This window comes from Seriola aureovittata, chromosome 22, assembly GCF_021018895.1.
Source record: "Seriola aureovittata isolate HTS-2021-v1 ecotype China chromosome 22, ASM2101889v1, whole genome shotgun sequence".
In the NCBI taxonomy this organism is placed as follows: Eukaryota; Metazoa; Chordata; class Actinopteri; order Carangiformes; family Carangidae; genus Seriola; species Seriola aureovittata.
The window spans coordinates 9,695,067-9,717,555 of NC_079385.1; the positions used below are offsets into that span (position 1 = coordinate 9,695,067).

General features: G+C 39.4%; 1 protein-coding gene across 1 annotated transcript; it reads right to left on the reverse strand.

Annotated features, from left to right (window-relative positions):
• Positions 1-9,598: 9,598 nt before the first annotated feature.
• ppp1r3aa (protein phosphatase 1, regulatory subunit 3Aa) lies at positions 9,599-19,187 on the reverse strand. Its single transcript, XM_056367997.1, has 4 exons — positions 17,802-19,187; positions 16,527-16,585; positions 16,292-16,389; positions 9,599-15,700 (listed from the first exon to the last, which is right to left on the reverse strand). Exons 1-4 carry the CDS (start codon positions 18,578-18,580, stop codon positions 12,371-12,373), a joined length of 4,266 nt encoding a protein of 1,421 aa, XP_056223972.1. The 5' UTR covers positions 18,581-19,187; the 3' UTR covers positions 9,599-12,370.
• Between the last annotated feature and the right edge of the window lie 3,302 nt (positions 19,188-22,489).

Sequence of the window (22,489 nt, forward strand, 5' to 3'; positions counted from 1 at the left end):
GTATGTCATTAACCTCGCATTGCATGTGTTTGTGTGCGTGTGTATTTACAGTAGGTATAGTGGTCTTGTGTGGAAAGTCAAGAGGATTACTCCTGAGCGTATCAGCGGGAGGAAAGAAAAAGGTTGGAGGGAGAAATATAGTCATTGAAGGGAGAGAGAGGCAAGGGGAGGTGAGGTAGGGACACAGACAGGATGAAAGAGAGAGGAAGTGGTCGGCAACAAGAGCATTAAAGAAGGGATGGTTGTTTGGAAAGTAAATGGGAATGGATAAAAAAAAACAACCCTTTCAATATAAGGTAATTGAACACGCTTCACACAGAAAAAGAGAAATGCTAAAAAGCCAGATGAAATGTGTTTGGATTTTTTATTGCATCAATACAATGATGTGATTCACTCCAACAAAAAAAGCCTGGAAAGATCGTTGCAGGGTGAAATGCGAGGGTAAAATTGAGTATTCGAAAAAAAAAAAAAAAAAAAAGCACCAGCAACAGACGAAAAAACACAAAGTGAAACGAGGAAAAGGAATCAAACAGAAAGACAGATCCTGCGCTATGTATGACCTTTTCCTCAAAAAGAGAGACACACAGTGAGAGAGGGAGAAGGCTCCCTGATGAAACCCATTTGTGTGAGCATGGCTGCCAACAATATGTTGGTTCTCAATATGGTGCACTCTTTGTGTAATCCTAACTACCCACACATGGCCATATAACACAGTGCACAAACACACATTCTTATGCATCTTTGAGACAAACATATTCTACACATTGTGCAGCATTTCACACGCCCATACTCTCACACGCCTACACCTCCGAAGCCATTGTTACAGGCATAGACACACATTTGAGCGCGAAGCCTCACACACATATGCACACAAGAGATGCACAAAAACACACGCATACGGTACACAGGCACGAAACATGACACAGTTTACCTTGGCTCCAGACTCACTGAGTGAATCACCCAGAAATCTGTCCCTTCTGTCCAAAACTCTTAGCTTCAAAATCCTATTCCGCTGTAAAGCACAGGCAACAAAATCAGTGGATAATGTTGCTTTGTGGCTCTTTGACTTGTCATACAGAGGACAATAGTGTTACACAACAAACGAGAAAAATGACAAATGCGTTGTGCCGTTTTAGCCGTCCGATTTGATCCTTTATTTACAGAGAAAAATGAACCAAAATCAATGTTGTTAGTGGGGTTTTGATACACCTTACAACAAGGTGCAGCAACGTACAAAAGAATGTTAACACCATTGCGGGCACTCCCCCATTCAATTCCCATTTTACTAGTCTTATGGGAGCCTCAGGGCCATCGAAATGAACAGACACCGTGAGCTGTGTCTGAGTGATTTAACCCTTTTGTAAGGCCAACATCACAGGGGGAATGAAAAAGGATCCAGAGAGGGAGAGAGAGGGAGAGTGAAAGAGAGTTATATGGTTCTGTCAAATGTTGCTCTGACATTTAGGTCAGGCCAACGCTCTAAATGGCATGCAGACAGATTTACTGAGGGCTTTCAGAGAGGCCAACTGCTTGTCTTCTGACTGTCACACACTCAGGGCCTGCCTGGTCATCATTAAAGCTTTTCTTAACCCTTTGCTTCCTTTGCCTACAAGGTAATAAAGACTAATCCTTAAAGATTATGCTTTTTAGTCCTTGACTTGAATAGCAGTTTCAATATCTAAGTATTTAAGCTTCGTATACATTTACTCTGCAGTTTTTAATGAGGTGATTTTGTTTCTCAGACAATACAATCCATTTGGCCTATTGTTCCAACACAACGCAGGAGACAATTGGGATATACTTGTTTTGCATTCAAGTTATAGGGTTCTCACAAGGTTAAGATTGTTCAGGAAATAATTTGCACAGTTGCTTTTAAATTTTCACTCAGTCTAAATATTGTGGTCTTAAATATAGGCGCTAATAACAGCAAAAGCAGAGCTAAATAGACGGTTACTTGCCTGAGATGCAGTAATTTTTACTATCAATGTACCTGCAGGGACTTACTTCAGCTTAGGGGTTGTACGTGCAGATGCGCCGATTAAAAAGGGACACACAGTTGAATGCTTTTGAGTATTTTAGTTATAATTGAGTGCAGTTGACATTTCAAACAGAGAAATGTGTCCTTGAGTTTTTCCTGTTTATTAGAATAAGCTTTGACCCCAGTTTATCAGACACCACATTAATGTTTGGTCATCAGTCATCAAATGCTGGTGACTGCAGGCCTTTTTATTGGAGATACTTCACTTGCTGCCAGCTGTAAAACATTACAACTGGAAAATAAACTTGGACTCATTCATAATGTTTCAGTTTCAAACTGTGGTCTGTGGCAGCTGGGACTGGTGGACTAACATAGCAACATAAAGTAAATGAGAGAGTGCTTTGTGTGTGTTTGTGCCCGAACACTTCTGCTGAATCAAGAATGGTTCAAGACTGGTGCTTGAGTGAAGTTGACATACCAATGGTAATGTCAGTTACATTAGTCAGTGCAACAATCTTTCACATAGCCTAAAAAAAAGGAGCAAATTAAAACTATAAAAGTTCTGTCTGTTCAAAGTGCATTGAGTTTTACATACATGGTGAATGTAATGCAACATCTTGGAGGATTAAACAAAATCTTAACAGCAAATGTCTCCTGGGAATTACCATCATTAGAATGAGCCTGTTACTTTAATAATGTGTTGCATTATGGGTTGTTTGCGCCCTTAATTTAGCTAGGTTAGCATGTGTATGCCCTGCCTGTCTAAAGTTTATCAGCTAGTGACTTAGCTTGCCCCAAATGTGTAGGAATTCCTGTTAAACCAGCAGGAGATATCTGTCAGTTCATGTTAGGTGTTTTTCTGGCATGAAGGAAATGAGTGGGAATTTTCTCCCAACTTTTAAATTATTATTATTATTATTATTATTTTTTACATTATTTCAGAAATAGACCAGACAAGATCACTTGTGAAGGGCTAATGTTAGCAGCTTGAGAAAATGTTAATGTGAGCCTCAAAATGCCTACTTCCAAGAGCCTGTCAGGACAGCCACACCACTTAAAGGTAAGATATATGCTTTATTGAAAGTATGTTAAAACCATATGTTCAGCTTGTACAAGAGACAAGATATTGACTGGTTCGGGGACCAACAGTGCTAGCTGAAAAACTTTGAAATTCCCTGATACCACAGAGTAATGCGGATTTTCTGCTGACCGAGACAGTAAACTGTGATCAAATTGGTTCTTAATGATGTGGATATTATGTCAGCCTTGGAAACTAGCAAGTATAAACTGAAGTAAACAGAGCAAGCAATGCTGTGCTGCCAGGAAGTTGTTTTAGGCTTTTTTTCATGTAAGACATTTTGACCTGTTACAGTAGGAAAAACACAGGTGTAAATAATAAATTAAAGAGCGCTGAACTCCATTTAAGTACTTTGGTTTCTGGGTCCTGGTATTGTGCGTACTGATTCACTGCCACACTGAATGAAGCCATCATTAATGTTATAAGTAGCAGCTCTGCTTTTACCTACTTTGGCAAGTGAAAATGTCTGTTGTGAAAAGACCTTTAGTAATTGAAAGTAAAAAAACAGGGGTTAGAATTGCCAAATTCAAGGCTCTCCTGAATTCCACATAGCCTTCAAGATTCAATCAAGTCTAGTAAAGTATCAAACCCATTGAACTATTTTGGCATTAAAAACTTTCAATAGTATAGTGCCAAGTAGAGAATCATGGTCCATCCTGCAATATTTCTTTGGCCATTTGGGGGCAGTGGAAACAAGCTGTGAACACAACATTAATATATCATTATCTTTTAAGTTGCCGCCAGACTAACACTGTCATCATTGTTACACATATGTTCACTAGCTAGTTGCTAACTTCGTCTGTCTGGTGCAAAGCAGCTTGCATACAGTGGTTTTTTTAGAGCTTAAAACACCTGCCTGATGAAGCCAAAAATGCTACTATTAGAACAGTGAAAGTTCAACATAATGAGCGTTGTCATCCACATTATCATATTGTTTTCACATTGTAATTTGAGACATTGTGTATGGGCTTACACAGCCCTCCTACATTGCCATAATACACAAAGCTAATTAAATTCCAATGTTAACAGTAAACTACAGTGTGCCGGTATCTCTAATGTCAAAATGAAGTAAAATGTCAGCAATGAATAACTTAGTATTGCAACAAGAATATCTGTACCACAATCAGCTGAATAATCTAAGCATACTGTATGTATAAGGATGTTTGGGTGGCTGACTGCATGTTTCCATACTGTTTGCTTTTGAGAAAAATAAAGTACACAAGTGGATTTCTGGCCTTTAAAATATAACCGGCTAGGGGCAGGGACGCTTGCATACTTGCAGAGAACAAAGAACTGCCTGGCACCATGGTTTTTCTACAAGGTTCAGAAAGGGAAAGCCAAAGGGAAATTTTCTCAGGAATGGCATGTCTCCTTGTATTAGTTGACTGAATTGCAGGACACCACAGAAAAATAGCTCATCGTGATTCACTCTGCACTGCAAAAAAAAAGAAGTCCATTTTGACAAGCCTCTTCACCTAGCACTTGAACTATTTTTCAAGTAAAATAAGGTGAAATTATTTAGGCTAAAAAAAAAACAAAAAAAAACAGTTAACCTAGAGTATTTGTCATCCACTGCTGCCATCCAAAACCTTGTGGAGGACATACAGAGCGCACACCTTTCATCACCTGTTTATCTCCCAGTGGGGTGCTTTGGGACTCTGTTTTGAAAAATGTTACATAAATACGGTTTAGTATTAGATTATTCACTTTCATCTTGACTCCTTAGTACTTTAAGGGTACCTTCTCACCCATACACTCTCTCCTTGTCATATTTTTGTGCTAAAACCGTGACTAAATCTGAGGCTCGTGTGAATACAGCATTCCTTATGAGTGAATTATCTGCCCCTCCTCTACCTCCTCCTCCTCCCGCTCATCTTTCTCCTCATTCTTTTTTCACACCTCCTCGTTGTGATGAAAGAAACCCAGCCGACGGCACTAAAGATGACAAACAACTCTGTCATCTCACGGTAATGGTGCAAATGAAAGCACAGGAAGTAGGGGCATTGTAATTAGCGCTATAAAAGTGTGAGATATATTGTGCAGTGTGTTTTCTAACAGTGGAATATATGTGTTTAGAATGCAGAAAACTGTAACTGATTTCAAAAATTAGATGTCAGTTTGAGAAAAGTTACTATCTGCTTCTGTTTAAAGAGGTACCTTACCTCACTGGGCAAGAAATGTATTATGTTTATATAGTTTGGGAAATGAGGTGAAACACAGAAGATGCATTGTTGTACTGGTTGATGGTGTGTGGCTCCCATCAATCAGCTGCACCGCTTATCTTTATTCTGACAGGAAACAGATAGAAACATTAAGAAAAACCTGCAGCCTTGTGGTACCACTCCACTGCTTGAATCTCAAATGAATCCTCTAGCAGTCAGTATACTGCAATTAGTGTTGAATGGGAGGTGACTGTGTCCCATGCACGCACAGCTTTCAAATGCCAAGTGGCAAAAGCCTGTCTCAGTGATGCAAGAGCCAGCGGACATCTGGGAATGTCGAGTCGCGAAGGGTAGTCACAGAAGGAGGCAAGGCTGAGGCAAGGGGGAAGGGCAGGCATGTAGGTTTGTTGAGATAGAGAGAGGCCGAGATGGCGACGGGAGGAGGTCTAGGGGAGGTGAAGCTGGCAAGGTTGAGGGTTGAGGAAGAGGAGCACAGGGCACCGACGAGGAGGCTGCGAAGGCGGAATGGAGAGATGGATGAATAAAAAGTAGTTCCCTAGACTGGGGAGACTGTGGACGATGCACTCTGTCAGGTCTCCAATCTGTCAGCAGAGTGCCTCTGGTCCCCTCAGGCTGCATAACACGGCCCTGCCTCATTTTGCACTCTCATCCACTCACATACCATGTCCTCATGCACCCTCTTGTCCCCAGCAGTGCACTTCACTGCACAAGTGATTTTGCCACAGGAAAAAATAAATAAATAAAAATAGATTGGTATGTGTTTGTTACTCTGGTTCAAACTACTTATCATGCAAAATTTCATCTTAAGTTTATGATTATGCAGATGGTGTCAAATTTTTGCTTGAGACAATCACACGATTCTATAGAATAAACCAAAACCATTAGCCAAGATTTTGGTTTCAGACCCACTGAGCATGTCATGGATTCTTTGAAAAGTGGAGCTGCATTGCCATCTGCTGGAAGAAATGTAACATTGCACCAAGTCTTTCTTTTAAACCTTGTTGTCATACCCCTTTTTTTCAAAGTGTGTATTTTTATCATTGGTAGCCTCAGCAGTCGTAGTAGTTGTACTTTAAAGCTTTTATGTATCCTTATTTCCTAATTTTCTCATTGCTATATAAGTAATTTCCCCATATTATTGCAAAACAACTGCAGGAAGCAATGATAAACACTTTAATCTCTTAAGGCTTTCATGACTGATATTGGAGAAGAGGAAGCTTGTGTCAAATACTTATACAGGAACATCGCTCACATGATATTGTGAGCCGTTTATAATTTGCCTTTCAATCCTCAAGTACACACAAACACATACCTACACACAAACTCCTGTATACACACTGCAATGTGAGGGCAGGGCAAATAAGGACAGTGTCAATTAGTGTGTGGTTCTCGTTTTAGTCAAGACACGGGTTCAGGATTCGATCCAAGTTTACTGACCCTCAGTTAACTTGTCTTCCCCTGCCCCCTCAGGCACCCTCAGCAACCTGATATAACCCAGTCGAAAAGCTATCCCAGCCTTTTCTCTGTTTTAAAAACTTTTCTATTCAAATCAAGTTTTGAGTTATAGCACACATTTTATTCTTAAAATGTGTCTGAAAAGTAGCATAAGGTTAGGCAATTTAGATTTCTGAATGTGAATGAAGAGCTTTTCACGAAGTACCTCAAAGTTCATATAGTGAAGTAAGTCTGGCATTTTTAAGGTACTGCATTACCATCTGTTTAATGTAAACTTCGGTTTTATGATATATTTTTCTGTTAATATTTTTTAATATTGCCAATCTAGGAAAAGTGAAGATAGATTAGTGACAAATTACTGTGATCACATGATTTTTGGGAGCCAGAGTTTCCAACAGCTACTGTACCTCTCACTGCCATGGATTTATAAAAAGTGCAACACTATCCCTCCTCCTAGTGCAGCAAAAATTAACTTATACTGTAATCCTTACATGTAGGCATTTGAGTCAGTCAGTAGTAACAAGTAGCCTTTCCCCCCTGGGTATTAATGAAGTACCTACCTACATACCAACTTGCGCCTCTGTACTTGTTTCTCACTTTCTTCTCGTCACTGCTACTTTTTGTCGGGGCACACTACAATAGCTGTGCCTGCTCAGAGCAGTGCCCAGTGAAGAGTAGCCTTCTGCTGTGCCAACACTGGCTTTTGGCCAGTTTGCTAAAGGTGCCAGCATGGGACCGGAGCCAGCTTACAAAAGGTCATCATACCCCAGACGGGATCAAGTGACTTCTACTGAACTGCAGTGTCACTCAAAGCGCCACTTTATCGCACACTGTCACAGAGTGAGACCTCTCTGCTTGTGGTGCTGATACAGCCTTAACAACACCGAGGCATCAGTATGAATATTATATGAATATCAGAATGAAATTTGAGACAATGTTTGTTGTCATTATTACTTGTTAAGTGCATTATAGTGTAAAATCCATTTCTGAATAGCTGAACTCTGCAAAATCTATTTTGATATAGTTTTTCTGTACCATATAACTTTGTGTGTTTTTATATTTCTTTAGGTTTAGGAATGGCAGCATGTGGCAAGTTTTCATATATCAAATGCTCATTGGACGGGTTTTCAGTACGTGGAGATGGAAGCACAGACTGGCGTGAGTACACACAACTGACAGAAATGTCTAAACACACATGGACACTTGAAATGACATAGAACTATATCCACCTGCGCCATGGTAGGAAATTATGTAAGTGCAACTGTAGGAAGTTATGTAATTTTGTCCATCACTCCAACTCAGCAGTCAAATATAATTGACTGCAATTATTGGCTTCACAATGAATAAGCACTCTAATTATACTACAGCATAGGTAAAGGGCATAGAATAAGAAATCTGAATTATTATCATCAAAGTGAACATAAATCTTCACAATCGAAAGGCTTTGTGTTACTTCAAACATTTTTCAACATTTAAATAAAAGCTTTTGATTTTGCTCAATAAATGTGACGATTATAATAATTTACCATTACATCACAAAAATTCCCTTTTACAATGCACTATTACTTGTGCACACTTGTTGAACTTGCATGATATATCTGCTCATTTGTGTTTTACTGGTTGGAGTTGAATTATTCAACATACTATGTCAGAACAGTTCTACAAAGGGTTTCCCAAAAGGTGTGTTATCAGTTTTGGAAAGGATTCTGAAAAGAGCAGGGAAGTGGAGATTGCAATGTCAAAAGGCTGAATTTTAACCTGTTGTATTATTAACCTTGTGGTAAAGTGCCTTGAGTAAGTCATGAGCCGCAGGGATGAAATGGACTATTTGCTATATGAATTTGACCTAACTCCAACTCCTGTCAGCAGGCACTAAAAACTGAAACGATAAATGACTCCTTAGAGACAGAGGCAAAGATGGCCGCATGTTCACTTTAAAGACTCACCGCTAAGGTTCAAAGGGTTTATTCATTTGATAATCAGCATGTGATACTGCTGATAAAAAATATAACATCACAGAGAAACACAGAAATGTTTGATTTTTACTTCCTTAGATTATTTCCATTTAACATCCTCAAAATTCTGATCTTTTTCTTAACATTACAGGTTCCTCTGAATCACTTAATTACCTTTATAGAACTTTTGAAATCCAGGAACAATGAACTGCTGACTGTTCCTCTGGTGAAGGGTGTCATATCAGGGTCAGTGAGTTATCATATAAATAATACTGAAGCAGTTTATGGCAGTTAAAACAGTTTATCTGCCGAGGATTATGACTTTTTTCAATTGCACCATATAAGAGGAGGCTGTAGATGATTACTGGCAGGACCATTCATATGAATGCCTAAGAATTCTTAAGACACCATTGTTGTGAAACAGTGAGGGATGTCACTTAACAAAGTTTTGACTTCTGTATATTTCGTTTTGCAGATAAGAAACACTGAGACATACATATATATGATATTAATAACCTTTTAGGCATAAACTAGAGGAGAAAAAAATGCACAATATACTGTATAAATGAATGTCAAACACAGAAATTTAACAAATTGAATTTGACAGTATCTGCATAGTCCTGAAAGTAGAAGCCAAATATTAAAAACATACTTTGAATGGATATAAAGTGGAAAATAATGCTAAAACCTAGGGATACCAAATAGAAAAAAGGTTAACATGGATACATATTGGGTTCAAATAGGATACTTTTTGCATTCATCAATTAACGTTTTCATGTGAAGCCAGTTATCCCTTGAGTACAAAATAAATATACACTTCCCTGCTGCCATTATTTCTCATGAAAGCAGCCTCAGTTTAGCAAAATATAGGATATTCTATGTAAAACAAAAATTGAGCAAAATCTTTATGTTGTGTCATTGTAAGAGACCAAAAGAAAATTGAAAATAATTTCTTTCGTCATATGAGTTTCTTTTATTGAAGGAAAACAAGGTAGGTCACTTTGTTCCATTAGGTACACTGTAAAGTAATATTGGGCCCATAAAACACAGCAAGTATACACACATCATACACATACATCTGCCTTAACTCAGACATTCAACAACCGGTGGATTTTCATATGCATTAAAAAAAGTCTTCTACTTTTATGTCAGTTTTAATTGACTAAATGTAAGTTGAGGTTATTTGAAGACATACATTTGTTTGTTGATTTGATTAACTGCACCTCTCAGTGGTTCCCAACCTGGGGGACATGATAATCACATGGGGTCACAAGACAAATTGAGAGGGCCAGGACAGGAATTTAATGAAAAAAAATGTAGTTTATTTTTCATATTTTCTTCTAATCATTTAAATGAACCAAGAAAACAAAAAATCTCACACTACACAATAAACCGGGACAAATTAGGTACACTCCCACCCTCTGAAGATGCCTGGGATTCTGCAGCCCAACATCCCCCCTCCTACTTTACTATGACAAGATAAAATATTTAGGCATTAACATTTCTCCTAAGCTGTCAGAGCTCTTCAAGCTCCCGCACACTCTCATTGGGCAAATCACTACTGTTAAAATGAGAACCTTACCTCAGAATAATTATTTGTTTTCAATGCTTCCCACCACAATGGCTGAAAGCACTCGACTCATTAGCTACTCAATTTTACTGAAAAAACACAAAACCCAGAATTTCACTTTCAGCATTACACAAAGGAAAATCACAAGGTGGCCTAAAAGCACCAAACCTCAAACAGCTATAATGTTTATTCAGATGTACCCAATAGTACAACCACAATAAGCCGTGGTTAGAATTAGGACAAAATCAGTGTAAAACCACCTCAGTTGTCAACCTTCCCTTCCTCCCACAATCAATCAAGAAACTGAATTAGTGTAAGAACAATCTATTCTCCTCAATTCCGACAGCCCGATGGGAAACCAATAATTCACTAAATCATCACTAGCACCATGTAGATTCACACCAATTCAGCACAATCCAGACTTCAGCAGCATAACAGACCTGTCTACTTTCCATCACGGCGACAAAAGGGAATCACTCGGATTAATATCCATCACCTGTCCCAAAACAACCAATTCATATCATTCAATACAGTAATCCAGAAGTACGAGGTTGGGAGAGACCATTTTCTCCACTGCCACAAATAAAATCCAGAATTAAAATAACCATCAACACACTACAAACTTCTTAGTTAAGTGATGAGATCATGGAAATCACAAACTCAAAAAAAAAAAAAAAATCTCAAAACTTAATATTCTTCTTTCCATCTCAGATAGAGTCATAACACTCCCAACTATGAAATGACTTGGCTCTCCGTCCCAACCCTGAGTTCTGGATACAAGTCTGTAAAAACATTTCTCTATGATTACTAACACAAATGTGCAACTTACACAACTGCAACATAAAACTATCCACAGAACCCACATCACCCAAGCTTAAATGCAGAAAATGGGATTGGCTGACACAGACACCTGTTCACAATGCACTTTGGGTGGCACAGAAGATTATTTTCATGCCAACTAGTTAACTCACTTTGGACAGCGTTGTCTTGAGGTGCAGAATCCCATTGTCCCTATCACTGTGTCTGCTCAGAGATATAACACAAGTTTCCCTCCCAGTTAAGAAAATAATCTTTCCAAACTGGAAATCTAGGGAATCTTGTCATTTTGCTCACTGGATCAACATACAGTGGAGTCCAAAAGTCTGAGACTACTTTCCCATTGCCAGTCTCAGACATTTGGACCCCACTGTATTTACAGAACACATTTCAAAAGAGACCATAGCGGCTTACAGAAAAAAAAAAAAAAAAATATGAGTCTATAATGAAAACTGGAATTCATTCTTAACGCTTCTAAACCCAAAACTGACCAAAGCCACATACATGACCACAGGTCCCAGCTATGGTAGCCATTTCCCAAATATCACAACACACCCAACCATGTGTACAGGCTTATATCACAAACACACACACACAATAGACAAACAGGTTTTTTTTCTTTTATCACCCTGTGTTCTTCTTTATTTCTTTACTTTCTCTTCTTTTCTTCCCCCTTTGCTGTCAACCACACTTGTTATGTAAGACTGGTCTAATTACTATTATGACTATTATTACATAGCAATATAATTTTCCGCTCTTCCTATCCCTGACAAACTCACATTTCATTTGTATTTGTATTGTTATATTGGATTTTGTCTTATTTTTGTTTTTCCATTTGTCATTGTTATTTTGTGCTGTATTGATTAGTATTATCCCTTTGTGTGAGAGAGAGGAGGAGGAGAAAAAAAGGGTACTAACCCATTAGTTTTTAGTTTTTTTTCGTCTTTCATTTTTTGGTAACTTTATTTGTTTGGAGTGGCAGGTCGGGTTGGAAGAAATGATTGGCAGACAAATCCCCAAAGTGGGAAGGGGAGAGGGGAATAAAAAAGGGTACAGAAAAGACCCCACAGATAATTAGCTCCCTCCTTGAGGGTGTGGGGGCAGTTCAGGCTGGGAGACAGGGTCTTGTCTGTATGTACTGTATGTGATGTCACTCTTTATGTGTTTGTCCTCTTTCACCAATAAAAATTTAAAGAAAAAAACAATGTTTTGCTTGAACTGTTTATAACAGGTAGACAAATACAGTGGGTCAAGTCAACAATGGTCTCTCCAGTCTGAATGTACATTATGACGATATGAAGATATGGAAGATTTGACGATTGTTGTTTAAACAGGCTACACACTGCACTCTTTAACACTTTCTCTTCTCTCTGCAAACTCATGCCCTATTCCCCTTTTCATTGTCATCCGATGGCTCTTCCATTTATAAAACCACCAGCTCAATGAAAATATGTAGAACGCAAAGAATGCTGGGAAATCATAGAGGAAAATGATGACAAAGAATCCGGCAACTAAAAGGCCGCATATTAGAAGTCTGGTGATGTGACTGAGCATGTATAATATACTCCAACATACGAGACCATCAGACTCCTTTAATTTCTCAGAGGAAGGACTCAGATGTTTGTGGGATGGGTGGACTGATCGATTGAAATTCTCCTTGTGGGCGACTACACAGTCTTCTATTTGTCTACCTGTCTCCTGACGGTTGAGTGATCTGTTTTTTATTTGAGAGCAGTTTTCCTGATCCCTCAGAGGGCTGAGAGTTTGGGCCGATTTAGTCAATGACTGCCTACTCAGAGCAGCTAAAGTGGAAGTGAGATCTTGACTGAGATGAGCACTTAAATTCAAATCTGTCTGTAATTCAGAGAGAAAGGGAGTCTGCTCTATTGTGGTGACCGACTGACTTCTTTCTTTTGGGGAGTATTCATTGCTATTTGTCATTATGGTTTCCTCTAGACCTTGACAGAGACTTAAATTTGGATCTGTTGGTAATTCTGTCAAGGAAAATATACCTGAATCAAAAGCATCACTGACGTCTTTCTCAAAAAGAAGATGGCAATCACATGTAATATCAGGTATATCTGCCAGCCCCATATCTGCCCCCACTCCATCAGTGATATTTGTGTCTCTTTTAGAGGCCTGCGCTCTCTGACCGAACACCTCTTCCCAAATGTCCCGGACCAAATCTTCCCCAAATCTCTCTATGAACATCTCCTCCACTCTCGACTCCATCACTTCAAGTGCTACAATATTTTCTGCTTTAATAGGTTCTTTTGTTCCCTCTGATGGTTTTTTATATTCAACATGTGGAAAGCTCTCACCTTCTGCTGACAACTCTTGTTCTTTCAATTCAGCTGGTGCATTCTTCCTCTCCCCCTGAGGGCCCTCCACATTACCCATCAACTCCCCAGTTGCTACTGTTTTCAGCTCTCCAATACTCACTCTCTCATCTTTGTCTCTCTGACTCATATCTGCCTCTATTCTTTCTATTGTCTCAGGTTGGTTCTGAAGTTCTGTTGAATTATCTTTCTTTGCAACGTTCTCCTTTGCAATAACTTCTCCCTGGCTTATTTCACTGACTACATCCTCTCTCTGACCCTTCATAACGTCCTGTGATGATATCCATCTCACTTCTACCACCTCTGTGGGGTTTGAATTGCATTTATCTGGTGGAAAAGGTCTGAATGTGTCATGGTCGCTTTGGAAGACCTTTGTACTTTCCCCTGATTCCACAGTGTGCGTGCTCTGTGCTGACAGGTTTATTTCATGTTGCTCTATAGATATTTTGCTATTACTCAAGCTTTTTCCTTCTTCTGTCTGATTTGAGGCTAATACATGTTCGCCTGTTTGAGTTTTCATCATGTTTTCCTCTACTTGTGTCAGTGTTGCATCCTCCTCCTCTTTCTGGACATACAGTTCTTCTCCTGTTTGTTTCCCCCATTTATTATGTATTTCTGAAATTATTGATGTGTTTCCCGATGAATTCAGTTGTAGAGCTTCGTCATTATGTCGCAATGCTTCCTCATCTAATTCACAGATAATTTCAGCTTCTGCGCCAATTAGTCTCTTTGTTTCGTTGCTTTTTTCACAATATGAATTTTCCATCTGTGTCTCCCTGGATCCTTCTTTGTTAATTGATGCCATATCTCTGTTTTCTAATTCATCCAAATTGAATTCACTTTCCATAACAAGGCTCGGTCTGAAATTCTCTTCACATGTTTGGTTTGGATTGAATTCATGTGCATGTGACTGTGCAGGTCCTATTTCATTTTCATCTCTCTTCTTCTCCTGTAATGGATTTTTACTCTTTTGGTTCAGCCTGAATTCCTCACATTGCTTTTCATCTGCATACCTCTGGGAGATTTCACACTCCTCTGTTTCATGTGGCCTAAATATCTCCTCTTCTCTAGATACTTTATTTTCTGTACAATTTGTCACGATCCCTTCCTCCGCTCTTTGTCTGGATGTGGAAAAGACAAACCTTTCCCCATCCTTTGTCCCCTGTCTGATTGTCTCCCTAAATGCCAGCGTGTCATCCATTGCATTGTGTGCTGTACCTGTAACCTCGCCTTCCCCTCTGGAAGAAAGACCCTCATCCAGCCTTGCTCCCTGTGAGATCCTATCAACAGTGCTGGCATTCTGAGACTCTGGCATTACTGTCATGTCTGTTGTCTTCGACTCCCCTGAGCTTGTTACTAAGTCAGCTGTGTGCAGCATGAAGGGCTCATCTCCTCCTATTCCTTCTGCTTCTCCTATTATTCCCTCTCTTTCTTGCTCCCAGATCGCATGCTCGTGACACTCAGCTGAACTGTCAACAGAACCCTCGGACACAGGCGTTGCCCCCTCGAGGCAAAATTCCTGCGAAGTGTCTATTACAGAGTTTGTCTGTGACCTTTGGGATGCATCTCGTGTCACTGTGTTGTCATCTCTTGGACTGCTGACACATGCCTCTGCTGGCTGGTCGTCTTCAGTGATCAAAGAGACATTAGCCAACGGTGTTTCGAGTTTGTCTGACAGCAGCTGAGATGCAGCTGACGTGTGTGCTTGTAAGGTGGTGGATGTATCCGTGCCCACCTGAAATTCTTGAAACTCTTGACTGCTTGCTGCATATTGGATTTGGGGCTCCTTGTCATTTGAGGGAGACACTGACGCTGCTGTCTGCAGCCATTCTGACTCTGGAACACCAGAATGGTCCTTACTGCTTGGCCCATTAAGAAATTCCTGCCATACATCACACACTGAGGTTTCTTTATCAGTGGTGTCATCTGTGCCATTAAGAAATGTCTCCCATATATCACTAACAGAAGGTGTATCTTCTATTTTTTCCTCTGAAGCTTTTGACAAGGTCAGCTTAGCACTTCGAGCCCAGATATCATCTGTGTCAGCAGCCCCCCGCAGCCGCGGTTTATCGTTGTTCCAGTCCAGTGTAAGCAGAGGAATCTGATGGTAGGTGAGGACCTGTGGACTCTCGTTTGGTTGTTTCTTTAGGCGGTTATAGAGACAGCTGGCAGAGTCACTCCGTGGAGCTGGCACAGGCTGAGAAACCTTCTGGCCACCGGCTGAGTCATGTGAATAAGCCTTTGGTACGTGCTGTCTCTTCTGGGAGAGGTAGTCCCGCACACGTGCCAAACGTGTTGCTCTGTGCCGGCTTTTTACACTATCCACCTGTCAGAAAGGTCAAAGGTCAAGCCAAGTATTTATGCTTGAACTACTTGAACTGTAACCAGAGGCTACCAGCACAATTTTTTGTTAGTCTTTAAGGTCATCTGTTGCTTTAAATCCGATTACTTGCTTGATGACAAAAAAAAAATGGTGTAATGGCCCATTGAATGAGTTTTCTTTAATATTTAGCATTCCTGTGATGATGCAATGAACTGCAACAATGCTGCTATCTCAGCACATAAGCCTATTTTGTTTACTTCATCAATTTTACTGCAAGTTTACACAGGTCTACTTGCAGGTTGCATTTATTATTAATAGTTTGCACGAGTGATTTCAGACATGTTCTCAAATGTCAGGTGCACTGAAGCTCCATATCCTTCTAGGACAGACTCAGCACTGAGCAGTATGACTTGCATATCTGGCCAAGTTACCATTTATACCTTTGAAAGAACACTTTCTTACTTTTGACAGTTTACATCTACAATTGCAGACAAAAAAGAGCGATGTTAGTGTGGCACATCTGACTAGCACTGGTCATGGACTGTTGACTTCAAGAAGAGTCTGTGACTCCAAAAGATATTGAATGAGCCTCACCAAAAGTTTGTGTTCTTCATGGTACAATAATGATTGTATGTCTGTGTTGTCCACTGTCTTTCTCGCAGCCTCTTCTGCTTTATGATTGGCCTTTGCTTCTGCAAAGCAAGTGTCAAATACAAGGGTCAAAGTTTGCCTGCACACTTATACACACTTTTAAATACACACACACACACACACACACACACACACACACACACACACACACACACACAGAAACATTGAGTATACACACTTGCAGAAACTGTTGCTGTGTTAAAGGCCTCCTTGGTCTGTTCCTCTGCACTTCCCCTCCTGTGGTTCAAAATTAGATGGTAACAACATTACAAAAGCTCACAGATGTGTTACAGACACTACACACTATGGCATTATATTTTGTTTCAGTATTTCTCCATCAGCTTTAAATATATTGTTTAGAGGGTTTTCATTCCAAAATGCTGAATTTATTAATTTATTTATAACAAAATAATCTAATCATTTTAGAACCTCCATTTTTTCATTTGTTTTTTTTTCATGTGTGGGTGTATATCTTCTGATATAAAAGAGTGGTGGTGTATGTGATAGTCAAACCACACCAGATTTCCAGATTAAAAGGCTATTAAAAACTCATTGGCACCTATTTTCCACTAACCACCGTGTCCCATAATGCCTCAAGGCTTGTAGTTGTTTCTTTAACTACTGTCTATTTCCCCTTTTATCTATACGACATCTCATCTGCATAAGTTTAGTGAAATGGCAGAATAAAGAGGGGGGACTTTCAGCTAGCCTATGTATGTTATCACTCCTGTACAATAACTGCATCAGCGCTGGCCCTATGATACACTGTAATAGGTGTACACAAACTAGGTGTTGTGCTTGTTTCAATGCAGTCAGCATGTGCTTGTGCCAGCAGCCTTTGAAATATGTTTGTCTGATGCATAATCACATTTCCACAACTTTTATACTGCAGCAAATCGCACCAGAACACGCATACATGAAGAACTTTTATCCCTAAAGCAGGAGAAATAATGTAGACTGGTGTCAAAGAGGATGAAGTACGAATATCTGTCTCTCTTTGCCACACTGAGACGTCATGGAAACCTGGACAGACTGCTGACCTTAAATGGGCAATATCTGCTACACAGTCCAAACATCCATTACTGAAAAGTTACATAACAGCGTACTGTAAACACACAAAAGGCCCTGCCAGCAAGCAATATTAGGTTGTGCTTCCTCCTAATGAGAGGGACAGCACAGCTTAAAGAGAAACTCGCACTGTGTGTCAATTTCAACTTTTCCAACTGACAATTATTTTGAGTCTTTCCTGTTTCTGGTTGATGTCTGCCAGGCAGTGACAGTAAAATTTTAGCTGTATTTCCATGAAAAGTTTACCCTGATGGATCCAAACAGCCTACATTTTATTTGAATATTGATGATTGTGTAATGACATCTATTGTTGAGGTATGAGGCTGACGTGACTTCCTTCAGCAGTGTCATGTTTAAAAAAAGATTCGGACTCAGACTCTCTCACCTGTTGGCTCTGAGACAGCTCCTCTTGCTCTTGTAGCTTGGACTCTCCTCTAGCACTTGAGACCCCTGCTCTTTCACTTGTCCTTTCTGGTGGAGGAACAGCACATAGTTAATGTCCTTGTTGTTAGCCCAGAAGGTGCCCACTGATGTATCATAACGCAGGCAGAACTCCAATCTGGTCCCCTGTCTCTCAAAGGGAGGAATCAGAGTGTACTTGAATGTAAACCGGTCTGTTTTCATGTCACTGGATCCGGGCACATACTCCGCCAACAGGTCAAAGTAGCTGTTCCAGCAATCCATGGTGATCCGGGCATAAACAGACTTACTGTAGCAGAGGTTGACCACCCTGATGGTGCCACGGAGTGTGGTGGTTCCTGGAAGGAGCTCGATGCTCTCCAGTTCAATCATCTGCACCTGTAGCCTCTGGTCCAGCTCCTCCGGGGATGATGGGGCTGTAAACAGGCAGGACATGTAGAATTCCTCAAGAGGATGGGTTGCCTCCATCTCAGGTGGCTGGCTGACCTCTGACTCAACTTCAACATCATCAAACTCCTTAACTGATACCAGGTTGAGGCCAAATGCATCAGCGAATGACACCTTCCTCCGAACAACTGGTGGGGGCTCTGGTTCTGAGTCCTCATCTGTTTCCTCCTCTGTGGTGGAGCCCGTGAGAGACAAGGCCTCATTTCCTCCCTTTTCGTGTTCCCCTCTTCTTCCCCGTTCCACCTCCTCCGTCATCACCCCATCTTCTTCCAAGGGTTGGATATACAGAGCATCCATAACGTGCGATGGTCTGAGAGGCCTGTCCTGCCGTCTGTCTGGCTTGGAGGGTGGCACAGACCAAAGTGCCCCTAGCCTGGCTGCAGTGATACTGTGGAAGGGAGAGCAGGGAGAGGACGTGACTTGACAGATGGAGTTTGGTTACACTTGAACATTGAGTCTGAGCCAGGCCTATTAATAGGACACATATAACTAGACCACGGCTGGCCAGTTATCCCCACAGTTATCCTCTCAAAATATGTTTGCTAGTTACAAAATAAATATGTGAAAATGTAGCTTTTGCAAGGCACTTTAACACAAAACTAACATAAAAAACGGGTCCATATCTGAACTATACTGCCTAGTTATCTTTATGTTGCTACTTCAAATATGTAAACTCTTCTCAAATTCAATCTAACAATCAGAATTTTTACTTCACTATCTTTGTGACATGGATATGAATGTTGATTGGAGTGTAATGGTAGGACACAGTGTCTTTTGGTCTGCATGGGGGCCCGCTGATAACAGAGACTGTCATGAAACCAAAAGTTTGTTTGGTATCGGCTCAGGCCATTTATATATCTGTAAACAGAAACCACCTGCGTATTGACAAATCATACATCATACGGTCACTGTATGTCTCCTTTATCTGTTACATTGTGATTGTGTGTTTTCTCTGATATATATATATATATATATAGAGAGAGAGAGAGAGAGAGAGATACAATTTTGTTCAATTGTGATCTATCCTGTGTGTGTTAATATAGCCCTACAGCTGGACAGCTTTAAGCTTGATGGAGATGAAATGGACACTAGCATCTTTAGCTCATTAGCCTTTACTGGGTATTGAATAAAAATGCAGCAGTCATTCTAATCTGACAAAGGATTTTGGTCATCCACTTCAATGAAAGATGACATCTGTTCATTAATATAAACCCTGAATGGAGTACTGCTCTGATTTAATGTAGCTTTTAAAATTAATGATTGAAAATTAAATTGTGTGTTCATGTATATTTTTTAAAATATGAAAAATGTATAGTATATTTTTTTAAAAAGCGTTTTTTGTCAAGTATGCACCCCGTTGTAAAAAAGAAACAGAATTATTTTTTTAATTTAAGTTAAATTAACTAGTGCACACTTTTGAGAGTAGCCGTCAGATGATGGATATTTTGTTTCAGAAGCTCCTCAGTTATTATGTAAGAAAACGATAAATTTAGGTTTCAGTTTCATGATCCATTGATAGCATTAACATGAAGCTGTGTCGTAGGATGCTGGAGTGTAGGTCTGCCATTGGAGGACCATAGGTCAACACTTCTGTTGGTAAGTGTCTGCTCTTCTGAAGTGCAAGACAGTGTCACTCAGAGTGCTCCAGGAGAGCTGATGCTGACCTCTGACCTCCGTGTGAAGAGTGCATGAAAAGAGAGAATTTCCCCATTGAGATCAATAATGTATCAAATTATTGTGTGTTGGTATTTTGGTATGAGTATCTACAGATCCTCATCATCGTTGCCATCAGAGACAGCCTTCATTTTTTTATGTTCACTGCATCTTGGAGCAGAAGACTGAACATTATTGTGTTCTTCTTAGCAGAATGGACTCTCTGAGTGTGTGTGTGGGGTGTGTATGTGTGTCTGTCTGTGTGTGTGTCTCAGATAGGAAGTTTAATTCAACCAATCCTTGATATGCAGTGTAACTCTACCCCCAAAATCCAGTATGTCCTGTAAATAGATTTTAGTGCTGGTTATACAATCCTTCACAGGTAGGTGAGCGGGTTTTTGTCCTCAAAAGACCCTTTGTTTTACATTTCGAAGCCAAAGAGATTCTCCTTTGACTTTTAATTGCAGCTCATTTGCAACTTTTGTAAATAAACCAGTGTTAAAAATGCTATATTACAGTTTGTAAGGGAGTTTATTCACATTTAGAAATGAGGTGAACAAAATATCAGGGCCAACTTACACAACAAATTAATTAAAAAAAAAGAAAAAAAGTCAATCAAAGAGCTGAATCAACACCTTTTTAACAGTCCTCATAAAAATGTGTTTGCTTGTGATATTTTGTCGACCTCTTGAATTCATCAGGACAAGTTGTATGTCTGATGTGTATCAGTAGATGGCACTATGTGATCAGAGTAAAATACTTCAGTCGCCCACATTTCAGTCAAATGAATTTGCATTTTCAGTTTGCACTTTTTATGTGATAATGAGTTCCAAGTGTCCAGCTACTGTTGGAGAAAAATCCTTCAATGTGGAGGGAAAGAGGGAATAAGGAAACTTCCCAAATGTTATTTACAGTCCTTTGTCTTAACTGCTACCCTGGACAGACTTCATTACCGGAGTTGATCAGTAGGTGGCAGCAAACGACCACAATTCCCCTCCCATCCTCATCAATCCTCAGATGCTGTTTCCTCCTGCTTCTATTTGATGGAATTTTTAATAGCATTTACGATTTGTAACACAAAACACAAAAATCAAGAAAACGGACGACATAGTCAAAAGGAAATCAGATAGATCTGTCCTTCCCATATTTTCAAATAGCTGAATGCTTTTTTTTCCCATCACATCATATATAACTTTGTCTGACAATTTTTCTGAAAAGCAAGGCCAATTTTAATCCATTTTGGAACGAAGGTAATGGTTCAGGATATCCAGCCTGCCCATCAGTGTGGGGAAATAGATTTACAAGCAGTATTGGGGAAGGATTAGCCTATTATATTATCAATAATAACTAATAAGGAGATGTGGACTATTTTATGCTTTTAGTGACTCCAAAGTGTTTGGCTTTATTAACGTATTTTAAATTCTTACTAACATACGGAGTAATACACACCGGCTGCAAGCTGTATTTCTTGCACCTAAAAATCATCTATACACCTCTTATCCATGTATAAATAACATTTCTCACAATAATTCATAAAATGAATAACACATATAATATAACATTTTAAAATGTTGACAGTAGAGAGAATGAGACGAGATAGACTTCTCGCGTCTCTTACATTCTGAAAAACTTGCCCCCCCCCTTTCTTTTCTTCAACTGATAATAATCTGGTCATTCATTTCTTGACCGTTAACGTCTCAGCGGTTTGAAAAAAAGGAGAAAAGAAAGACGAGGTAAATGAAAGCAACCAATTTTAACTACTGCTCAGTGTGTGACTCTCTTCGGATCTAATATTAAATGAATAAATAGGCTAAATTACCTTGTGAGGGTGTGTGACAGAATGGGTAAGAAAAATTCCTTCAACCAGTGCATCTTGTTAAATCTTTTTTTTTCTAATAAAGTCTGTATTTTTATCTGAAATTTAGAGTAAATTAATCATATTTACACGAAAATATGTAATTGCGCATTTTAATAACACTAATCATAATAATGTATAAGTTAAGATATTTACAGTCGTAGGCTTCCCTCTTTTTTTCTGTATGCACACACCCTTTAGCCAAGATGACCACAAATAAGTACATTTTTTCTCTTAACCTGTAAATTAATAATGAGCATGTAAAATGGATTTTAAAATTAAAGCTAGTTTAAAATGTGTCACCAAAAATGCTTTTGAACGTACATCTGGCATTCTAACTTTGAGGATGCTGATGCTAAAGTCTGTTTTTGTTTTACTCAGATTTGATCAAATCTGATCGTAATTTTGCCTCGATGTAATTCTACTTGAATTCCCACATTAATGATTATAGCCTAGACTTTCTTCATACAGGGTTAAGGAAGTCTTAGGATATTTGAGAGTAGTTTTCTACACAAATAGGAAAAATAAGAAAAACACACAACTTCCTATAAGAATATTCAATAAGAATATTCAATAAGAATATTAAAAGGGAAATAATAAGAATTGATGTCGGTCATGGTGGGGGAGGCTAACACTGAAAAACAAAAGTTCTTGTTGAAATATTACGAGGCACATAATGGGAAACTATACTGATTTTT